The sequence below is a fragment of the Lissotriton vulgaris genome, chromosome 5, assembly GCF_964263255.1.
Source record: "Lissotriton vulgaris chromosome 5, aLisVul1.2, whole genome shotgun sequence".
NCBI classification, from domain to species: Eukaryota; Metazoa; Chordata; class Amphibia; order Caudata; family Salamandridae; genus Lissotriton; species Lissotriton vulgaris.
The window spans coordinates 476,345,038-476,369,669 of record NC_141693.1 but is presented as its reverse complement, the minus strand read 5'-3'; the positions used below and the strand labels follow the sequence as shown (position 1 = coordinate 476,369,669).

The 24,632-nt window shown below is 42.7% G+C and overlaps 1 protein-coding gene across 1 annotated transcript in view; it reads left to right on the top strand.

Annotated features, from left to right (window-relative positions):
* The window catches only part of EPHA8 (EPH receptor A8), a 1,186,163-nt gene that overhangs the window by 1,090,148 nt on the left and 71,383 nt on the right, over positions 1–24,632 (top strand). The window contains exon 11 of the mRNA XM_086920110.1: positions 9,448–9,633. Within this exon, the coding sequence (XP_086776236.1) occupies positions 9,448–9,633 (186 nt within the window). The remainder of the gene's footprint in view (positions 1–9,447; positions 9,634–24,632) is intronic.

The following is a 24,632-nucleotide window of genomic DNA, read 5'->3' as shown; positions in this document are numbered from 1 at the left end:
TAACAATGCCAGCCAACTCTATTTCAGTTCTCTGGACCCACAAAAATCACAGACTACTAATTAAGATTAGTTCATCTATTACAAAGAAAAAAAAACTGGATATACAGACACCTCGAGATGAGGGTGTAGAAGTACATCAGAACCAACATAAAACGAAATCTACGAATACGGTTGAGACAGTGCAGCATGCACAAGACAATTAATTCAAGAATCAGGATACTATAGATCAAGAAACATGAGTCCAAGTCCCCTGCATCAATGGTTGGTGGGAATGTAGAATTAATCTGTCCCTACACTAACGCTAACGTGACATCCCTATTTAATCATTCTACGAGGCAGGATAGGTTAAAATGTCAGTGTATGGGGTCTACCTAAGAAGTCTCTCCACTTCAGTTGGGTCAAGCAGCATGAAGCTACAGAGACAGAGCTTGTCCTAAGATGCTCTCTCTTGAAAGGCAGAGAAGAGGTGGGTCTCTTTCTTTACTTGCAATACTCCAATATCACAGGTTGTCTTCCCATGATTCCTTTCAGGTCACGCCTTCCGATCAGGCCTCATTCTCATAGGTGGTTTTTCACAGAACAGTGATTGCTCCCAAACAGTAACACAATACCCTTGATTGTCAGGCCTTCTCTGGTGAGAAAATACAACTGTTCTCCTTATCTTCATTATCTGCATTACCTCCCAAAGTATCCTCTTCTCTCCTTGCCTAACTCCTGAAATAAAGATATTATTCTAACTAACAAGAGTGCTTCTTCCACCCGCAACACAAATGTGAGAAAGAACAGAATCTAACATTCACATGAAATTCAACTATTAATTGAAATGCGAGGACTTCCAGGGACAATCCATTTCAGGCCTACAAAATTCAGCTGACATAAGAGAAATGGAACATGAGCTTTTCGAAGTTATATAGCAATTGAGACATATACAGTTAATATCTTCATCAACATATAAAACAACATGATTAATAAGCACATTGAATAATGAATTATTGTCAGTTGCACAAAACAAGCCTTTCATTTAATGTTTTCCGCTGGTTACATTTGATTCTCCATGTTACTTCTTCACGTATCCTTCATTTTGGCCTAAACACATCACATTCATGTTGTTGCATCACAAGATCCTAACACTTAGGTTAGCACAACAAAGGATTATATGCGATGCAGCCTACATGTGTGATTATAATGCATCACTACAATGAAAAATGTTTTTTGCGCTACACCATATGCGCATGTGATGATTTGTTTATGTCTTTCTTGCACATTCTTTCCATTTACTATTCACTTTTTCCTGTAGATCAGCATATCGCTCTGCCATCTGTCATTCTTCTTTTATTGGTCTACTGTCTGCCTCTTTAATTCATGTCACTTTCTGAGTCACATTTTTTTTTAAACTCTGAAGGTAGAGTCGACTAAGATTGATGTGTGAGTTAGTGTGGCCTCCCATATGATGATCAGGTTTTTCAGGGCATTTAGGGATGTTCCCTGTTCAATAACGCAAATTGAAGTTACTTCTAGACACATACCAAGTTTTCTTGTTTAATAATCCAATGGATTGGTGGCTTGTATTTACTTCTACTTGATCTCTTAAGAACTGAGCTCTCTGGTGTGATTTAGTGCTGTTTATGTGCAACTTTACCAGGCCTTAGAGTAAATCGTATGCTGAAGTTCGTTGTTGTTGAGTAACCAAAATAACAGGTTTAGAAGAAGGGATGTCACTCATCCTTTCACCTTCCCATATGTCATTGTGTTTTTTTTACTTGATGAGAGATCTTCCCCACACTCTTGGATCTCTTTAATCTATCACTCTCCAGTGGAAAAGTCCCTCAAGCCTAAAAACATGCAGTGGCCAAACCTTTGTTAAAATAAACCTTGACCCCACATTACCCGGGAACTACAGACCCATATCCCTACTTTCAGTTGTGGGGAAAATATTTGATAAACATATTAATCAAAACCTATCCCTGTTCCTAGGAGAGAACTCCCTCCTCAACCACACTCAGCCCAGATTCTGCCCAAACCCCAGTTCAGAAACTGCACTGCTAGCAATAACAGGGGAGCTAAAAGTATTGCTGGACAAAGGAGACTCTGCTCCCATTATCCTCCTCGATCTGAGCACAGCGTTTGACACAGTCAACCACTAGACCCTTGTACTCATGATGATGAAAATAGGAATGAGAAACAGCACTTTGAGTTGGGTTTCTTCATTCCTGAAAGAAAGGTCCTTTCAAATCTGTGAACCCCGGAGTTGCTCAGAGGTTATCCCCTTGAAGTGTGGAGTTTACCAAGGACCTGCAATTAGCCCCACACTTTTTAAAATCTATGTGTGGTCACTGGCAGACATCGTCTAGGAATTAGGGGTGTTGATTGTCTCCTATGCCAACGACAAGTAACTGGTCATTCCCCCTTACCACAGAGACAGGTTTGCAACACCAGCTGGCCCCTTGCCTAGAGAAAGTGTGGTGGATGGAGAACTGTTCGCTGAAACTGAATGGAGAGAAAACCAAGCTGTTGGTTTTGGGGTACAAGCCAGCTCTGAAAGCAATGCTGAGTTGACCAGAGTACCTGGGAACTCCACCAACCCCCTAATCCCCCCAAAAAGGGCATGTGGCTGGTTAGTTTCATATCCATGAAAGTCCAAGCAAAAAAACTGACAACATAATCCTTCGCCATGATGAGAACCCTATGCAAAGTTCTAGACCACCTACCCATACAATCCAGGAGAACAGTGGTCCAGGCACTTATTCTTTCCCTTGTGGACTCAAATCTATTATCATGAGTTTCCAGGTAGTTCAAAACGTGGCAGCAAGGGCCATCTTCCAGCTACCCAAATTCACTTCAGCAAAACGCACCTGGGCCAACCTACACTGGTTTCCAGTGGAGTAAAGACTCCAATTTAAGGCACTACGTATAGTGCCCAGCAGAATCAACCACACGGGACCCACTTTCATTAGGGCCCCTTTGTCACCGTACACCCCCAATAGCCTTTGAAATCCTCCAATGCAAGACTCCTGATGGTCCAGCGAATTCAAATGACCAGATTGAGGGGGGGGGGAGATGCTTCTCTCACATGATCCCCAAACTGTGGACCTCAATGACAACTGAGTTAAGAAATGAACCCAACAAAATCAGATTTAGAAAATTGCTTAAACTTGGCTATACCCCCACTATCCCTAACCATGTGCCGCCACAGATGATCATGGATAAGTGCTATGACTTTCGCAGCACTGGTAAGTTTTCGGGAAGCTATGCGCTCTATAAATATACCATACAAAACAATACAACATCTTGTCCGACGGTTTATACATCAACAGCTTACTGCTTGCTGCTTAAAAGTTATGGAAAACGCAAGAGTGGAAGACACATTAAGCAAAACTTTGGATCAAGCTTCACCAGCTCATGGCTTATTGGTAGTGCTCCAGCTACCTGTGAGTAGCTCTACTGTGTGCGACCCAGTCTACTAAATTAGAAGCATTTGCTTGGCTGAATTAATATGATCTTGATTTAGAGTAGTTTTCCTCTGATGTGCTCTAAAATTGCTTTCCAGTAGGTGCCTATATGTAGACCTCCTTTTTGAAGTGTTCTCAGGAGGGATGGATTGTATTTACCTGCCGTACACTCCTATGCAAAACATTAGGCTAATGCTGGGTCCGCTGGTGCGTGGTAGACCAGGTACCATTTCAGCCCTTCATAATTTTTTGTCCATAGCTCAAGGATTGTTTAATCTGCATGTGCTCTTCATTTGCTATGCCTGGAACATTTTGCCTTACAAAAGTTAGACCTAAAGAATTCTAAATTGGAATTGCATTACCTGGTGATATTATAGAGTGCCACATAGAAAACTGGCGACATACTGGCTATCAGTGACAGGTTTCTGTGCTTCAGTATCTCATACATACTCAATACAGTCCTGTTGCTGAAAGGCAGCACTCCTGTAAAGGATAACAAAATGGTATTACAAATAATGAAAAACAGTTTTCTCTCCCCGTTTTCTGAAATGACCCCCGTGGCGTATTAGGGGTGCCATGAACATTGTTAGAAGCATGGCTAATGGGTTCCCCAGCTGGGTACTGAAAGCTAGTTATAATTGTAGTGAGGTGGGCCGTGCAAACCTGCCAACCCAAATCCTTTGCACCAATGCCCCTAATGTTAGGTGTTACATCTGACATCCTTGGCATGATTTTATCCAAACGTTTTGCCCTCACTCCTCCTGTATTGCTGAATATATTTTTGCTAGCCTTAGGACTCTGTGCCCTTTACCCACTGGTAAGCAGTGCTAAAAAGCCATTGCTCTATGCTCTAAACATGGTAAAATAATCTTACACCCTATTAGCTCATTTAATTTACCTAGAAATCCTAAGTAAAGTGGTAGTAGATGTGCCCAAGGCCTGTGAATTAAACACTACCAGAGGGCTTGCAATGCTTATTTTGCCACCCACATAAGTAACATTTTTAAACATGTCTCAGGCCTGCCACTGCAGCCTGTGTGCAGTTTAAAACTGCCATTTCAACCTGGCAGAATAAACCTTCTGTCAGGCCTTAATCCTCCTTTTTAATACATATAAGTCACCCCTAGGATAGGCCCTAAAAAGCCTTAGGGCAAAGTGCAGTGTATTTAAAATGTGGGAAATGTACTTTCAAGTTCTACATGCCCTGGTAGTGAAAAACTCTTACATTTTGTTTTTCACTACTGCAACACCTAGATCTCTGAATATGATAATATCAGTTACTGTGTTACATTTAATAAGTGCAACCTTCTGATTCGGAACAGATAGGAATGTCAAGTATGGTCTCTAATGAATTGTAATTTAAAACCCTCCGAAATAGTAAAGTCAGATTTTAAGTCACAATTCCCAAAATACCCTTTTTAGAAAGTTGCCATTCTCTTATCCTAATAATTTGGTGCCTGCCACCTGTATTCTTGGTTACATGACTAGGTGTAGTTGGCAGTTGAGCTTTGTGTAGTCCTCCTAGACAGTATCACAAAGGAGGTTTAGGTGTGGGCACGGTAGGACATCTTGACAGGATAGGTGGGGCGGGGCTATAACTTACCTCCCTTTCTATTCAAATGAGTTGCCTCACCACACTAACAAAGGATTTCACACTAGTGTATTGTCACTGCAAACCCCTCAGAGCCATGGAAGAAGGAAGGAAAATTCAGAACCAGGGGTGGGAGGAAGTCTAGAAGTTCCTCCCACTTGAAAGCTGGCACCAGGTATCAATATTGGACTTTCAGACCAACTGTTCAGAACACTCCTGGACCTATGGATTCTACAGAAGAAGGACTGCTCTGTTGCCAGAGGACTTCTGTGCTGCTTGAGGCCTGCCCCACTGTCTGAGAAGGAAGACTGAACCTTCCTCCTTTATCCTAGGCTACCTGAGTGACTCCAAGTGTCAGGTGGCTGACTTGCTGACTGAGCTACAGGGATATAACAAGATCCAGAGGCCTCCCTGCAACTGGCTAGCTGGCTTGCTGCAACTGGACCCACAACTGGACAGGCCGAGCCCTAATCACATTTGCAAGAGTGAGTCACTGATCCCCAAGAGGTGCCTATTTGGCATCAGAGTGCCCTCCTCTGGGCACAAAGGAGAAATCCTGAAGTTCTGGGCTCTTTGTGAATGGGCCCGTTTACACTGAGATCTTGTAGCCCACTCTGATTAACCCAACTCTTCTTGCTACAGCAACCACCAGCCATACCGGCAATGCAAGATCTGCACTTCGCTCTACAGCATCAACAGCCAGCAGCGACCGCTAACGTGAAGCACCAGAAATAACCTCCTGACAATTTTCCTGCTATAGCGTCAACTGTCTGCGACACTTGGGCTACACTTCAAGCTGTAGCGACAACCATCCATGATACTCCCCTTACACCTCTCGACCAGCTTCACAGCGAACTGGAGAATTCGCATCGGACTTTGAGAAGAAAACTTTTTAAGATTAGACTAGCCTGGTTCTTATATCTGGCTCATGTTTCATCTCAGTCGGCCTGAACTTGAGACTTTACCTCGGTCTAGCATGACCAGATGACCTCGACTGGTGCTTTGTACGTTTAGGTGCTATACCTACTTAAACCTTTGCAATTGCATATCTCTAGTGCTACTGATTGTTTTTTTATTGTGTGGCATCAAATAATTTATTAAAATGTTACTCTATGTTCCTAAATTGGTGTGGGATTTTTCACGTGCTGTGTTTTCACTATATTGCTTTTTGTGTGCTGCATCAATACTTTACACTTTGCCTCAAAGTGAAGCCTGACTGCTTTTGTGCCAAGATACTGGAGTATTAAGTACAAGTTTATTTATTGACTTTTGTTGTTTACCGTGACAAGAACTGTGGTTGTTGCTTGTTAAGGGTTTACACCCCTCAACCAATAAACCAATCTCGCTCATTAGGTATATCATTGAGTTCCCATCCCCTGAATGACAGACAGAAAGAAAGACACACACACAAATACATAGAAAGACACTCACAGACACATATTTATGAGACTATGTGCTACTCTAGGCGTGCGAAGTGGCCTTCATGAGGAAAACCTAGCCTCAACAGGAAGACGTCTGAGGTACTGCATGGAATGTTTATATGAAAAAGCCTGAGACCCCTAAAACACACAATTGTCACTTTCCAGGACTGGAGGGATGTCACTTTGTAAATTTGCAAATTCTACAACTTAACTAGACATAATGATGCAATTAGAGCACTTCTATCATGACGTCAAATAGTTATAAGACACACTTCTTTCCAGCATTACTTCCTAAATGCCAGACTCCTATTGAGCTAGGCCATTACAGTGTTGTTGCTGCCTATTCCAAACCAGAATAAGCTTTGTAGTGCAGAACCTTTTCTTGCCAATACCAATTAGGATCTACCATCTCTTTTCTCTGCGAACTGGGACCAACTCAGTAAGGTAATATATTTTGGCTGAATCACTGACAGAATTTCGACCTCAGAAATATCGACCTACAAGAATATCGAGTCAACAATATCGAGGGCAAAAATATCGACATCCTATCTACAACATGGTAAGTACAAAAATATTGAAAAAATAATATAGATGTAAAAAATATCGATGTTAAAAATATCGATTTTTTTTAAATATATAAATGTAAAATTAAGTATATAAGACTAATAAATAAAATATACATATTTAAAAGTATCTAATAATGTTTAAAATTAATAAATAATACATATATATTAAGAATACATTAATTAAATATATACAGTAAATATGTAATATATATGCACTGAACAATAAGTATTAATAATTATTTTACTAATTTATAAATTAATGAAATATATTCTAATTTACTAACACATTTACAAACATAAAACAATAACATAAATAAAATGTAAGTAATATAAAAAATAAAATAAACATTTGATATTTTAACAATTAATCAAATAAAACGTTGGATAGCGTAAGGGTAAAAATTACTATTCCTACTCCAGAGAGTGCAACAGTAGGGAAAACTGACCCTGAACTCAAAAAACACCCCTTTACCCAAGAACTGAAAACTGACCCTGAACCCTAAAAATACCCCTTTACCCAAAAACTGAAAACTGACCCTGAACCCAAAAAATACCTCTTTACCCAAAAACTGAAAACTGACCCTGAACACTAAAAATACCCCTTTACCCAAAAACTGAAAACTGACCCTGAACCCTAAAAAAACCCCTTTACCCAAAAACTCAAAACTGACCCTGAACACTAAAAATACCCCTTTACCCAAAAACCCAAAACTAACCCTGAACCCTAAAAATACTCCTTTACCCAAACGTAATTAATATTATTTAATTAGCAATTAATTATTAATTAACAATAACAAATAAAGTAAATATATTAGCACATTAGCTGTAATTAATATAATTTAATAATTAATATCATTTTCCCCCAATTAATTAATTAACAGTAACTAAAAATTATATATATAAATACATTACTCTAATTAATGTAACTAATTAATATTATTTAATTACCAATCAATTAATAATTTAAAATATGTACAAAATTATATTAATTAATTAACTAATGAATGTTAATTATTTCCCAATTAATTAATTATAAATTTTTAAAAACATATATTAATTAATTAATTATTATTAAATTACTCCCCACCCATTCCCCTATAAACCCACATCCCGCTACAGAAAATATATATCAATTAATCAATTATTTTTTTCCCAATTAATCAATATTATTTAGCTACTAATTATTAATCAACTTACCATAATTAAATTACTTCCCACCCTATTCCCCTATAAACCCACAACCCGCTACAGAACATATATATCAATTAATAAATTAATTAAAATTATTTTCCTATTATTTTCACATAATTACCAATTAATTATAATTTATTAATAAATCCTACTAATTACTAATCAATTTACCATAATTAAATTACTTCCCACCCTATTCCCCTATAAACCCACAACCCGCTCCGGTACAAAAACATAAAATTTACTTGTAAATGTATTTATTATTATATAAAATTTATACACATATAATAGTAATTATTTTAAATACTTAAATTAAACATATAACACATACATAATAAAAAACTATACAATAATACAAATATCGATATTAGTGTTATCGAAATTAGTAACATCGATATATATGCTATCGATATTACTAACTTCGATATTACTTACATCGATATTAAGTATTTCGATATTACTTACCTTGGGTCGATATTCTGTCTTACGATATTCTTGCCTTCGATATTATGCTCCTTCGATATTTCAGACTCGATATTATGGTAGGTCAATATTTCCTACTCGATATTTTGACTGTGTACCATTTTGGCTTACTCGCCTCAACTACCCACTAAGAGCCTGTTTACAGCTACAAATCATGCAGAGCAAAATTAATTAATTTCACCTGATTGCTACTGGCTAGGTTTATCTGCAACAGATTTTAACAAGTTTGGAAGAAACTGACTTGATTTTTCATTGCATGAGACTTTGGCTGCAGCAGCAGGTGTATCTGTGTGTTACCCTCTTGAGCGCTCATGACGAGGTCAGCTCGTCATGAACCACGGCGCTCTGGTGCTCATGACGAGATGAGCTCGTCATGACCGCGCCCGTTAGATGACGCTGGGGGGATTCCACTGCTGTGCGAGTGTTCCATTTAAACGGGCGCGGTCATGACGAGCTCAGCGCGTCATGAGCACCGGAGCGCCGTGGCTCATGAAGAGCTGACCTCGTCATGAGCATGGGGGCGCTGTAAGGGCCCCCCGCCCCCCCCCCAGCACAGCGGGGGACTCCCACCAGCAGCGAAGGGGTTAAGCTCGCACTAACAAGTGCGATCGCAGCTCCTTTAGCTGGCCATGCCATAATGGTAAAAAAATGATCTTGGATAGTAACTTCTAGCTCACTGTCCTGTAACATTCACGTCTATCATGACTTCATTGCATTTAACCTTGATTTTCTTGGCTACTCCACAGGTGAATTTGGAGAGGTTTGCTATGGTCGGCTGAAGCTACCTGCGAAGCGGGAAATCCCTGTGGCCATCAAGACCTTGAAAGGGGGTTACACAGAAAAGCAGAGGAGAGATTTTCTAAGTGAAGCAAGCATAATGGCACAATTCGACCATCCAAATGTCATTCATCTGGAGGGTGTGGTTACCAGAAGTATGTGGGCCGATTGTTTCATGAGTGTTGTGAGTAAATTAGGTGCATCCTGTTCTGTAGACATGTTTGTACCCTGTGTTTATTTAAACTGTACGAACTATTGTTTTTGCATGATATGGGTGTAAGAAAGTGCAAATAATTTGTTTCATGATATGTGTTGAAAATTGTGTAAAATTTCTCAAATGGTATTGACATTTGTTTTTGGAATTGGTGTGAGCCCATACCTCACATTAAAATTTTACGCAAAATATAATTGGGGGGACTGGTTCGAGGAGAAAATGTCTCCCGCAATATATTTTCTTCTCAAACCTCTGGAAAATATTGCGCAAAATTGTGTAAAGGATATGATCAAAATTATATGAGCCAACATTTTGACAAATATTTTTCTCTGAAAATGTCACTGCATGACCAATAAGCTACCACCTTACATTTGTCTACAATGAATTATTTACTTGATGCTGTCTCCCTGTGCAGTTCATCCATCAGAGATTCATATCCTAAAAAATAAAATATATTTTGTGATAGAAATTGCTGAGTCAATTCATGGGGACAAAGGCAAACATTTCAGTGTGCCTCCTAAAGGATCTCTTTTGGCGGGGGGGGGGGGGGACAAAGGGGGACACCCAGCCCCCACAGACATCCCCATTCAGTTGGAAGCAGTCACTCACTGCACCTGCCTGCAAAGAGATTTCTATCCCCTCTTGAAAGTGCTGTGGGTTGATGCCGGCCCAGGGAAACTTGGTGCAGCAATTAAACAGATGCTTTGTATTTGTCTTAAAAGCACTGCCCTGGGGGCATCACGAGTTCGCCACTCCCCTGAGGGCAGCGCATTGTTCCAAAGAGGGTGCACTTTCCTTGTTTGCAACTGGTGTACCTGCTTTAAGGTACACTTTGGAGCAAACGGGAAGAGTGCGCCCTATCTGTAATAGCACAAAAGGTATGCTTTTGTTGTGGCATAAAAGAATCAAACCCTGACTTAGTAATTGCATGTTAAACAGAAGTCAAAGCCAAAAGAAAATATGTTAAACATCATTACCTTATTATGCTGATACTTTCCAAACGTGTGCTTCGATTTCTTTTGATCACATAATCGATATTGAATATCTGTCAATTTCAGAACTAGAATAAAAATAAAAATGTATTAACTGACCTATTTGGTAACATACAAAATGTCATCAATCAAGAACTATAGCTAGGCCAACATGTGAAGTATCATAGAAAATTCTTCCAATACGAGAATTACCCGTTCTTCCCACTTTTTCATTCAATTCTGCTATTGTAACCCTTAGAATAATTTTACTAATAGAGCCAGTTCTTATAGATGATCTGTTTCAAGATACATTTTTTGTTTAAATCTGTTTTATTAGAAGTTTCATTAACAAACGTAGATATTCAAAGTTGTCTTTTCATGGTATTACATTTTCTCTATTTGGGCATATGGTACAATATACGTTATCATAAGGTACCAATTCCAGTGTAACAGCTGCCTGTATATGGCATTTACCAGTATCTCCTGGGGTTCTACATAACTCTCTTGTTCCACTCTGCTGCCCCATGGGGAGCTCTGATTTCTGGCAATGTCCCGTTGAGGTGCCTGTCCTGGCATCTGTGTGATGGTCTACTAACTTGGGAGACTGGTAACAATGTGAGGGACAAAGAAAAACAAACAGGTGACATTGTAACATGACTGGAGCAACACCAGATCCTGCACCAAATATATCTATTTACTATCTGTGTTCTGGAGTGTGTAGGGGAATGTGTACTGAGAGTGTCTCTCACGCGTTTCTGGTTGTAACAGACCCCATGTCTGCGATGGTGTTATGTCTGTTAGGATTGTGTTCCAGTTCGCTGCAATTGGAATCTTGTGGAGGTCCAATGTATCTTTCCGGTTCAATGCTACAATTTCCACTTTTGCCCACACCTGTACTGAGTCCTGCCAGACCTGCACTTGAGATCTGGTATCAAGCGCCGCAAGTAAGGCCATTGATCTGTTAAGTACCTAGCTACTCTAAAAAATCCCCACACATTTAGTGAGGTATTGCGTGCAGCCACAAATCCGTTTTGATTAGCATGGGCCAGGGCTGGTAGCAGGGGTGCCAGTCGGTCAACCAGGATTTCTGCTGGAATTTTGTAGTCTACATTTAGTAGCGCCGGGAGCTGATATGACGCTAATTATGTGGGGGTCGCTATCTGGTTTTGGAAACTAGACCAAGCATGCTTCGGGGATGACGGGGGAGGTTGATTCTTCCAGGGTCGTAGCACATAAAGCATGCCGCCGCAGGGCCAAAGTTGTGGCACAGGCCTTATAATATTTAGCAGGTAGCCCATCGGGTCCCGGAGTTTTGCCTGTCGCTAGTGCCGCGAAGGCTGTACGGACCTCTTCAAGGGCAATTGGTGCATTGAGCTCCTCTTGCTGTTCAGAGGTAACCATGGGCAGTCTTATTGTTTTTAGAAAGGTGTATCGTCGCGCTTGATCATGCCGGACCCTTGGCTGATTTAGCACTGCGTGATGTCGCGTTATCTCTGCCGTTATTTCATGCTGGGTGTATCCCACATTCGTGTGCAGAGCATGTACGGGGAGTCGAGACTGCTCCTGACACAGCAGCCATTCCAATAACTGACCCGTTCTGTCTAATGTTGCATGTATGCATGCAGAGTGGGCTGCGAAGTTCAGACATAGAAGTCGCTCCAGTAGTTCGATGTGCTCACTGCGCACTGTATCTAGTCATTGTGTGCCACCCGAACCTGCTACCGCCTCCGTATTGTAATGTAAGAGCTTGCGTTTGACCCTGATAATGGCATAATTTAAGTGTTTGCCAGTATTCCATGTCAGTCCAAGACCATGCTCCCTAATGACGACTTTAAAAGCATCCCAGTCTGTTAAGGTTCTCTTAGTGGAACCCTTGTTACTTTCAAACTACTTCACTGCTGCAATCCCCAGTGATGAAAGAAAAGCTGAGTCCTCCAGCACTGCCAGTGGGAATAGGCGGTGGGTTTGCATCCCTTTTGAGCTGCATTGTACTGTGGGCTGTGGTCCGAGTGTGTGAGCCCTAAGTATTTGACCAGCCCAACCAAGGGAAGCAGCAATGCCGACTCCACCATACAGTCTAATCTGACGTATGATCTATGTACTAGGGAGTAAAAGGAGTATATGCATGTTTCAGGATTGCATGCACGCCATATGTCTTTCAGTAAACAGTGGGTTAACCAGGCAGTCAATATCTGGGTGTTCGACAAGGCTGTAGTACATGTCAGAGGTGGGAATGATCTGTCCAGCATAATGTCAAGTACCAAGTTGAAGTCCCCTCCTATTAGCCAATGGATCCTGCTCCATTGGGAAAGAAAAGCGGTCAGCGTGTGCATAAATGAAGCTTGATCAGTGTTAGGGGCATGCACTGAGCCCACCAGGATGCTACGAACATTTCATCTACCCATCGTGAACAAATATTAACCCCCCTCATCCACCTGCCCTTCCTCTACTAGGTATAGGGTCCCTCCTCTTACCCATATCAGCACCCCATGTGCCAGGGTTGAGTAAATTGTGCTAAACGCTTACCCTCGCCAGAGACTATGGAAGCGTCCAGCCTCCACTTGCGTTAAATGAGTTCTTGCAGGAGCGCTATATTGGTGGATTTGCGTTGCAGATATGAGTATATAGAACAGCGGCGTACCGGTGTATGTATGCTTCTCACGTCCCATGTCATAATATTTACATGTGTCATGGTGAAAGCTGTTTACTGCGTATGGTGCTCCCGCAGTATGTGCTTCCAGAGCATGTTTTAATGCATCGGAGTGTTCTTTTGATAAGGGATCGGGTGCTCACCTGGCGCTTCATAGATTTGAAAAGAAAAAAGGTACCAGGGGTCTGAGTTGGAACACATATAATGTCATGAGAGCAGATCCGTAACATATCTTCTGAGGTCTACGGCATGACAGTGGGCTGACCCAGCGAGTTCGGGCCTCCAGTCCATGTGGGAGTGGAGTGCTCTTCATTTTGAGACTGGGAGGACTCCACAGCTTGGTCAGAGGTCTAGTTTAGGTCTCGAAGTGCCACTGCTACACTGAGAGCTTCTCTCCTATCCATGATGATTTGCTCTGGGTTGAGAACAGCTGATGGTGGACTAGAGTCCCTGCTCCCCTGTTTCTGACCTGGCATCGATTTTTCTTCTCCCGACTTGTTTCTGTTATTCCTTGGCGATGTGCACCCTTCTGCAGGACCTGCACTCTTCAGACAGGCCCAGACTTTCGCTGGAGAGTGAAAGAAAATGGTGGTGCCCTTTGCTACTACCGTAGCCGAATTGGGAACAGCAGAGAATAGCGCAGGTCTAGTTTGCAGCGATGGAGCTTTACAGCTTAGAAAGAGTGTTGTCTTCTCTGTACTTTCGCCATGTAATCAGAAAAGAACATGATTTGAGCATTTTGGACCATGATTTTATTCAGCTTGAGAGCTTCTCTCAGTATGGTATCTCTGTCCCTACAGTTCAATAACTGGAACAGCAATTGTCTGAAGTTTGCTTCTAGAGGCGGGTTGCGAGCTGGCTCTCTGTGCGCACGTTCCACTACCAATTGGGGTGACAGCAAGTTTTCAGGCAACAGGTCTCTTATCAAATGTTCAACATAAGCCACCATGTCCTGACCTTCTTCCCCTTCCAGAAAGCCCTCCACTCTTACATTGTTCCGATGGGAATGCCCTTTTGCGTCTTCTAGCCTATTTTCCAGAGTGTTCACCTTAGCTAGCAGAGTTTGCAGTACAGTTGTGTTTGCATATGTTGTTGGCTGTAGTTCTGCTAAAGTGTGTTCATTGGTGCAGGCTTTGTCTGCCAACTTGCAGTACTCCACTCGTATGAGTGTGAAATTCGAAGTGACTGTCGATTTTAAATGCCAGTAATGTGTGTGTGTGGTTTGAGGACTTTTCCTATCTTCTCGACCACCTCCAGCACCGTGTCCAGGTAAGTTGCGAGCGCCAAGAGCGTCGCCCCGCGTGACTCAGCAGTCCCCCACCATGTTCAATCCTCCACACTCGGTGCCATCGGCTAGAGGCCCATCTCCTTATCCCTTTTATGCTGTTCAGTCACACCTGTCGCCTCTCGACTTCAACTACTACTCCCCTTATTTGCTACCTGTCAGCACTGCCGCATCAGGCGCAATTGCTCCCTCAGTTCCTCCAAAGGCAGTCCACCCAGCACCACTTCATAGGTATTCATAGTCTGGAGTGATGCCGGTCATAATGGTGGCCAGATTGGTAGCAATTACAGAGGACTGTGCAGGATATAAGGGGTAAGGTGCGGAGCAGGGTAAGGATGTATCTACCATCTTGGCTGGCTAGCCACCATCTGTTTTAGGATTCATGATCATATATGAATTATATACCAGAGTGAAATAACATAAGAGCAATAATATTTGGTAACTAGCATAAAAATTATGTTTAAATACTGCTAGTGTTGAGTTGACCACACATGAAATAATTAGACACAAGAGCAACCAGCCTGTGACTGGTCAGACCATCACATCATCACCTTCGTCATCAACGAAAAGGTCAAACTTAACCCGGCTCAACCTGCCAAAACCAAGATCTGGAAGAGGGACATGAAGGATCTTAACCCAAACTCCTTGCCTGCCCAAACAGGCAGTCTCCTTCTTCCCCCGACGGGCGTCTCGGATGTGCATTCGCTGACCGACCTCTACCTAGACACTATGTCTGCAATAATCAATGAAGCCGCACCCCTGCAAATGAAGAGAGTCGCCACCAAGAACTCGAACCCATGGTATGAGGGTAGACTCAACGAAGACAGACGTGCTATGCGCATGGCAGAGCGCTCATGGAGATCTGACCCCTCAGCACTACACCTTAGAGCGCTTAAGAGTAAGAGAAACGCTTACTTCAGAAAAATCAAACGCTTGAAATCAGTCTTCTTTAGCCAACAGCTGGATCAAGCAAAAAACCGACCAAGAAAACTGTTCGAGTTAGTCAAAACCCAAACCAAGACACAACCTCTACAACCTAACAGCTCAACAAAGGATATTCCAAGTTGCGAAGACTTTTCTGCTTTCTTCAAGCAAAAGACTGACAATATAAGAAGTAATCTCCTCAAGGATGTAAGTCGTTACTCCTGATCCACAGGCATAACTAACACTCTACCTAAAAACAACACTTCATGGACGTCCTTCGACATCTATACTGAAGAATCAATTCACAAGCTGCTCGGCACCCTGAAACCCGCCAATCACCTCACTGACCCCCTACCTGCCAACGCTGTGAAAGCCCTCACCCCCCTGCTCCTCCCACTCTGGAATAAAATCATCAACTGTTCCTTGCAACAAGGTCTCATCCCAGACTCCCTCAAGATAGGGCAAGTCACGCCTATACTCAAGAAGCCCTCAGCTGACCCGGCCGACCTAAACAATTACCGACCTATTACCAATATCCCCACTCTGGCCAAATTGCTAGAAAAATGCGTACAACTCCAACTGACAAAACACATTGAGCAGTTTGACCTCCTCAACCGTCACCAATCAGGATTCAGAGCAAAACATAGCACGGAAACGGCTATGACACACATAATTGATGACGCCCTCCAAATCCTTGATCACAATGAGTCCTGCCTCCTCATCCTCCTTGACCTCTCCTCAGCATTTGATACGGTCAAACATGAGAATCTACTGGAGCTGTTAAATACCAGAATGGGCATATCCGGGACTGTTCTCAAATGGTTCACCTCCTTTCTGCCCAACCGGTCTCAGAAGTTCAAGATCAACAACGCACTGTCCTCGCCTGTGCCCGTAACACTAGGCGCCCCGCAAGGTTCCTCCCTATTGCCCACATTGTTCAACCTCGTCATAGAACCACTCACCACCTTGCTTCAAGCATCAAAAGTACACTTCCATATGTACGCCGATGACACTCAGCTCTACCTCAAGCTTCAATCCCCTGAAGACATCAAACTTTTGAATGCCACAATAAGAAACACCCAAGCATGGCTGGCCGACAATCACCTTACACTAAATGCTCTGAAAACTGAGTTCCTTCTGATCTCACTTCCTGCGAAAAAGGCCATCACCCAAACCTGGCTCAATCATCTAACCGCACTGAATGTCCAGCCCACCATTGTGGACTCTGGAAAAATCCCTTGGCATCACACTTGACTCCAATCTCGACATGCAGCAGCATATCAGCAAAGCAACTAAGGGAGCCAACTTCCAAATCAATACGCTGAGAAAACTCAAACCCTTCCTACCACCCAAAGACTTTCGATCTGTTGTACAAGCCCTTGTCATTCCTCGCATAGACTACGGAATTGTGGCTCTCAGCGGGCTCCCCCTAACAACAACGACGCCCCTACGAGCCTCCTTGAACGCAGCCGCGAGACTCATCACTGGCTCAAGAAAACACTCGCATATATCCCCTGATTTAAAAGCCCTGAACTGGCTGCCTTTTGAAGCCAGAGTTCAGCTGAAAATTGCCTGCATGACACACTCGGCCGTACACCACAAGTCACCCAACTACCTCACTCACAAGCTGACTATATCAGGAGGCTCAAGATCCAACAGAAGCACAAAGAATCTCCTCCTGAAACCTCGTAGATTCCGGAAGGAAAAAACATACAAACGCTCCTTCTCAGGAATGGCACCTAGGATCTGGAATGCACTCCCGCCAGAAACTAGGCTTATCCCCTCCTCTGAACTCTCCAAGAAAGAGGTAAAAGCCATCCTTATGGCTAAGTTCACCTGAACCCTATTGCTACTGGAACAATGACAGCACATGGCTCCTATATTATCGGCTACCTGAATGCTTATCTATGTTAGTCTCTTTTATGGCTTCTACTGGACCAAAATCAGTGCACGGATGCTATATTATTGGTTTCCAGATTGCTTATTAGGGCTGTACACTATGACTTGAGTGCCTTACTAACTTGCAATCAACTCACTACTGCCTACTATTATGTGTTCAACATTGTGTTTACTCACCCTCTGGGGTGCTATAATCTTATTCGAGTCGACATTGCACGGCTTCTATATTATTGCTTCCTGATTGTTATTAGTTTGCATACTCTTGTGCGATTGCTACCCTATTTTGCAAATCACTCACTACAGAATATTTTACTGTTTTCAACAGTTTGTTTACCCTACCTACTGTTTCTGTAAAGCGCTCTGATATCTGCAAAGATCTTGTTCGCGCTATATAAAACTTTAAAAATAAAAATAAATAAATAAATAAACACATGCACTGGAAATTTCACTCTGCTGCAGCTACCGCGGTTGCCATGTTTCATAGCTGCAGGAGTTGGCAACCTCCACAAGCATCCAATAGAGGTGCAAAAGCAGACTGGGGGCTGGAACAGGAGAAACACTGAACGGCTCACTGCATGGCAGATGGCCTGTGGAAATGTACTCTTCAACTTTGTCCTACTGGTGAATTTAGGAAACAAAACATCTCAATCGAGAGTCAAATGTTTTCACAGTTTCATGTGGCAGCACAACAGATAGCCCATACATTTGTGGCCTCTAAAACGTAATTGAAAATGCCCAACCTGTAATCAACCAGAAATAAGGCTTGGGAAGTATTCCCTAAACCTTACATTCTCCGAAACCATGATCCGACCAAGTGGATTATTTTTATTCAAAGCTTTTGATTAGGAGAGCAACATATATTTTCCTTTAAATGTACTATGCACAAGAACCCAGTTTCATTGTAGGAACCTATATTAACACATCTCACCACTATAACCTAAAAGAAAAACTATTGGCTGATTCATGCTTTTGCAGAGAGGGTACTCGGTTGCAACAGTGTAGAAGTACCCTCTCCACCAAAGGAAGTTTCACTCACGTCATTTAGAGTTGGGTGGAACTTCAGTATATATATAGAGAACAACTACTACTCCATCTCCGCTGCCTACATACACCTTCGGCGGTCCCTCTGAGTATGGGCCGATGGAAGTTTGGCCATTTGTTCGCCTGCCCTATTTAAAGTGGGTCAACACATGGCCAGTTTTCACTGTCCTTCACTGCCAATAAAGCTTGTCAGTAAGGGGCAAAGAAAACAAAATTCTGCCTTGGGATTTTGTTTTTGACTATCAAAAAAATTTGAACGTTTGAGTAACGGCTCAGTCAAGATGACCAAACCATCAGTCAAACTTCCGAATCGTTTACAGGAGCCGCTGCGACTACGCGTTGGGTCTCTGAAATTGGCATGTGGGTTCTCCCTCAGGGCGATGGAGTACTTTACCCTGTGGCCCCAACGGAGTATGCTCTCGTCCACCAAAGTCTAAACCAGGCCCTATGTTTTGTAATAAAAGAGCTGGTCCGTTATTGAGTGTAGTGTGCGTTGGTGAGTGGTGAAAGGCCCCAGCAACAGTGAGTGGGAGCTTGAGGAAGAGAGGGGTGATAGGTTTAGCTCTACTGGTGCATGCCCTTCCATGCAGGGCATTCAAAAAGTTCTATACTGCCTTGTTAATACCTAGGTACCAAGGACCCTTAATCTTGTAAACACCTAAAGATGCTGGTGCCTCGATAACAACCCAGGCTTAGCCCCTTTTTGGTTTGCTTTTGACTCATTGCACAACATATATATTTGGTAGTATACCCTAAATGGGGTGGTGATGCACATTATCATATTTTAATGAGGCATTCTAAGGTTTTCTATTTAGCTGTGCTGTATGGGGCCTACTTACTTGAATGAATGATAAATGCATATTGCCCATAGCAAAAGGTGCTCAAACCTTCTATTTAATAAACCTTGTAACTGTAAACAATGGGTGATGTTCAGTGTGACTGTTACATCCTCGTCAGTGCAGCACAACCCACCTGCCTTGCAGTATCTAACTTCAATGATGCTCTCCGTTTTCATTATTTGCTTTTAATAGAACTAGAATGATGGCATTGTGATGCTTCTGGTGGGATGTTACGATATTATGCAGATTTTTAAAAAAAAGTTGCATATAAAATGGCCCCACAAATCAGTGCACCATCTGTGCTCCCCGAAGTTGGATCAATCTCCAGGCACGCGCACTTAGGCAAGCTTTCAGACCCATCACAAGCTGCGGAGCTCAGTTCTGATCCATATGGTCGAAATGATGATGCGCGTGCGATCATTTCAGAACTGAAAAATGCATTCATTTGGGTGCTGGGTGGCAGCGTCCTCCTGGAAGCTGCCTTTGAGCTTAAGGGAGGTCAAGAGCAGCTGCTAATGTGCAATAATTGACTGTTCCACGCGTTGGGCCCGGAGACGAAGGCATCTAAGGAGCCGCGACCGATAACAATTTTCAGAAATGGCACTTGAAAAGAAAGGCACTGAGTGGCTTCGATAGATAATAATTCAGATAAGGCTTTAATTAAGTGCTCACACAAGATCACTGACAGGAAACCGTGCTGAGAGCGAGGAAACACAGCAATCAAAAGGGATCAAAACATGTCTGTTGAGATGCCTGCCCTGGTGGTAACACTGAAACTTGACAGGGTCAATATCACGTACTAAGTTAATATACTATATATTTTACACCCTTAAGTTTAGATTTGTTAAGTAATTTTGTGTTTTAAATAAACATTTTATTGACAATTTTATGATACACAAAACATTTTTAATTTTGGTTAATTTATGTCCTTAGTGCTAAATAAGGCAGTGCTTGACGCACGTGCCTTTTAACACAGTATTAGGAAAGCTAGTATCTGGAGGTGCTAACTCATGACAAAAACGTTTGTGTATAAAGTGTGTGTATGCATTTTTTGTGGTGATAATGTGTTCTGCTTTTTTTTTTCCTGCAGTTTAGTTTCGGCGCTGCGGTATTACATTGTGTTTTTCTGTACGTCTGCTTTGGCAGTTTTTCGTTATGTTGTGCACAGTTATATTTTGATTGTGCTAGTATGTTCTTCTGTGTATGCTAAGGTTTAACTTTTGAAATGCAAACAAATGCTGCTTCATTTTGAGTGAAAAGCTGCACGTGCTGTTAAAGGTCTAATGACAAGTAACCATTTACCCATTTACTCAGGTGTTAATATAGAGCTTCTCCAGCTGTTCAAATATTTAAGACACCATTCAGCTCAAGCCTGGGACAGAGACACTTGTAATGCACACTTTATGTCATACAGTCCTGTCTCTGTCACAGCTGGATTTCATAGGGCAGAAGTTGCTTCACGCTGGATTTGATTTGCTGTCACCCAAGTCTAAGGTTTTACCTTCAGGTGGGCCAAGGCTGGAAGCTAAAGTCTGCAGGAGTCCATCAAGCCGGATAACCCAATTTTTCTGGTCATTGAGGCAGGATTCTAGGCACCAGGACTTGGATTCTGTTATACCCTACTTACTTGTATAACATGAAATCTACCCCTGCTGCCTCTAGCTGCTCAGCCAGAGTGTGAGTTGGTCTTAGAATGTTGGTGTGCCTGTGATACGGTGAATTCCTGGGTGTCTCAGTGGAATGAATGTGGTCAGTTAGAGATGTGCTGAGCAGCTAGGCAGGCTGCTCCTGCTGGGGCTGGTACCACACCAGGCTGGCTGGAGTCAAGACAGATGTATCTTGAAATGAAGATTAATAAAGAAGACCTAAATATACATCCTGGCTCCTGGTGTCTTTCTACATAGGACACAACATCATTCTGGCGACGAGCGGACTTGGAACCTAGAGACTCTTGGTTCAGCACTGAAACAAAGAAACTAAGGAACTAAAAGAGTAACCAAGAGATCCTACAAGCAACTACTACTACAAAGATTATATTTCCAGGCAAGCCAGCGCCAGCCCCACCAGTGTCCTCCCAACGGACAGCCCCAACGAACAGTGTCACCCCCTAATGACACTACAGCCTGGGAATACTACAGCAACAGTGAGTTGGAGGAGTAGTTCAACTACAACTGGAATGGTGTTCCAGCCACAAAAGTATTTCAGTGAGTTGGAGGAGTAGTTCAACTACAACCACAATTGGTGTGCCAGCCACAACATTTTCTTTATAAAAGCTACAGTGAGTTGGAGGAGAAGTCATGTTACAGCCACATCTGTTGTTCCAGCTACATCGATACGTGTAAAAGTGTTTGGTGAGGTGGAGGTCTAGCTTCTCTACTGCCAGTTGTTGGTGTTCCAGACACTCTACAGAGCCTATGGTGCCTTTAACCCCTTCCATGCTGATGACGAACCCCAGCCGTCATGCACTATGTTATGTTATGTTATGTTATTTATTCTTTTGTATAGCGCGCGGCTACTCAAAAAGAGTGTCCCAGCGCTTTATGGAAAAGGAGGGCTGCAACACAATAACATAACACCGTTAAAAAGAAAAGGACAGAAGGCCAAACAGATACATACAGGAGAAACAGGCTACTGGGTGAACAGCCAGGTTTTAAGGCCTTTTCTGAAAGCTAAAAGGCTGGAAGCTCCCCGCAAAGCGAGCGGCAGAGAGTTCCATAACTGTGGCGCCAGTAGTCCAAAGGAGCGACCTCCCAGGCGGGCTCTCTTCACACGCGGAACAACCGCCAAAAACAGGGATTCCGACCTCAAAGACAGTGCTCGTGTGCTGATGTCGGCTGGGGTTCGTCACGGCCCGCCCCTGTTCGTGTTGTTTACAGCACACCAGGGGAATCGCAGCCGCATGGAAGGGGTTAAGGTTAAGGCACAGTTTGGGATTTGTAATCATAATATGTAAGAAGATACAGTGTGCTGTGTTTGCACACATGGAGAAGTTTTGGTGCATTGAGACATGTGCAGCATGTTGGAATCTGAAGCAACGTTAGTACCTACTAGCACTATTGTGGTATCACTAGACTTGAGCATACATTTTTCATGGAATGCTCCATTAGTGGACTTATGACCATTATTTTACCTGTGCTTAGTTCTCTCGTTTCCTTTTTGCTTTTGTTTAAGAAAAAAGGGATAATGTTATACCCAACCTACTTGTATAACATGAACTCTAGCCTTCTGCCTCTAGCTGCTCAGCCAGAGTGTGAGTTGGTCTTAGAATGTTGGTGTGCCTGTGATGCGGTGAATGCCTGGGTGTCTGAGTGGGATGAATGTGGTCAGTTAGAGATTGGCTGAGCTGCTAGGCAGGCTGCTCCAGGTGGGGCTGGTACCACACTAGGCTGGCTGGAGTCAAGACAGATGTATCCTGAACTGAAGATTAATAAAGAAGACCTAAATATACATCCTGGCTACATAGGACACAACAGATTCACTGTCCCTTTCAAAAGATGCACCTGGCACAGACTGGGACAGTGCACCCTATTATCATGGATGCGTTGCCCCGAAGCCAGTCCCAAATTCCCTGGGAGGGCAAGGCATTCAGTAAAACAGAGAGGCTGCATAGAAGCAGCTCTGTATTTCACAGTGCAGGAAGCAGCTGCCTGCACTTTAAAGAGGGGACAGAGATCATCCCTGCATACGGGTGCAGTGAGTTAATCCACCCACCTGTTGAGGGATGTATGAAGGATCCATAGGACCCCCTTATCAACTCAAGGGGGCTGCCTTAAGTGGCATACTAACAATGCATCACTTCTTTGTGGCACACTGTCGGTGCAACTCCTGAGGGCCTGTTTGCCTCTTCCCCCTATCCATAATAGGTCTCAGAAGCAAATTGATTCCTACATTTCCAGTACAGCCATCTTCTTCATTTGCCTTCTTCCCAAGTCTAACAATATTCTGGGGAAATGCTGGTGAGGCACCAGTCCTACAAATGCATACTAGCCAATGACTGAAGAATTTTCCTTACCCAATCCTGTCTATAGTCTTGCCCTAAGGCCACCTCTTTTCGCAGCACTTCCTATCTGCTTTACTGTAAAAATTCTCAAAAGCCCTAAATTCAAGCTGGTTAAGCCCTTCGTCTACAGAGAAGGTCTCTAGATATCCCTAAATCACTTCCCTTTTTACATGAGAGGACCTCCCTTTGTCAGGGTCCAAACATTTTACCCTCTTGCAAGTTCTTAGGGCTTGAATATTTAGAATTGTCATGGGAATGAAACAGAGCAGATCTCGTTGGTTCTATTGTCAACGCCAATTTGAACCACGTAATGTTAAGGCTGTTCCTTGTTCTGCCAACTGTTCCTGTCCCCTACCAGGTGGCTAATCCCCTCTAAGAGATCAGTTGTTGGTAACAGCCCTCCTTTCTTGGGCCCAGATGTCAAGACATTGTACTCTAGAGGGCAGGGTCATTAACTCCAGCCATAAACATGTACTGAGCCTCTAGAAATTAGATGAGTATGCAGCATAAAGTACATTTTTATAAAGTTACTTTATCAATTGTGAGAACTGGCATCCATGGAGTAGTAACACCCTAACTTTTTGCCTTCAGACCTGTTTTTGCTGACTTCATTTTTGCTGGCATTAGGACTCTGCACACTTAATTACTGCTGATCAGTGCTAAAGTACTTGTGCTCTCTGCTTAAAACATGGTAACAGTGGTAACAGTGGCTTATCCCCAATTTGTATATTTAATTTACTTATGACACCCTCGTAAAATAGTACTACATGTGCCCAGGACCTGCACATTATATGCTTCTAGTGGACCTTTAGCACTGGCTGTGCCACTGACTAAAATAGTACTGTAAACATATCTCAGGCCTGCCATTGCAGAGCCTGCGTGTGCAGTTTAAACGCCATTTCGACCTGGCAAAGTAAACCTTTTGCTAGGACAAAACCTTCCTTTTTAATGTACATATAAAAGTCACCCCTATGGTAGGCCCTGGAATGCACAGAGTGCAATGTATTTAAAAAGCAGGACATGTACTTTGACGTTTTATATGTCCTGGTAGTGAAAAAGTCTTACATTCATTTTTCACTACTGCAAAATCCATCTCTCCTATGGTATAGCATTAGAGTGTATTACCTAAATTGGAAGATGTAACATCCATGTTTAGTGTCTCTGGAATCCTAATTTAAAACCCTAACGTATTCAGAAAATGCCACTTTTAGAAAGGTGGCCTTTTCTTGCCGTAGCCATTTGGTGCCTGCAGCCAGTCTCTGGTCACATGACTGGGTTTAGTTGGCAGTTGGGCTTTGTGTACTCCCCCTAGACAGCCACACACCATGGGA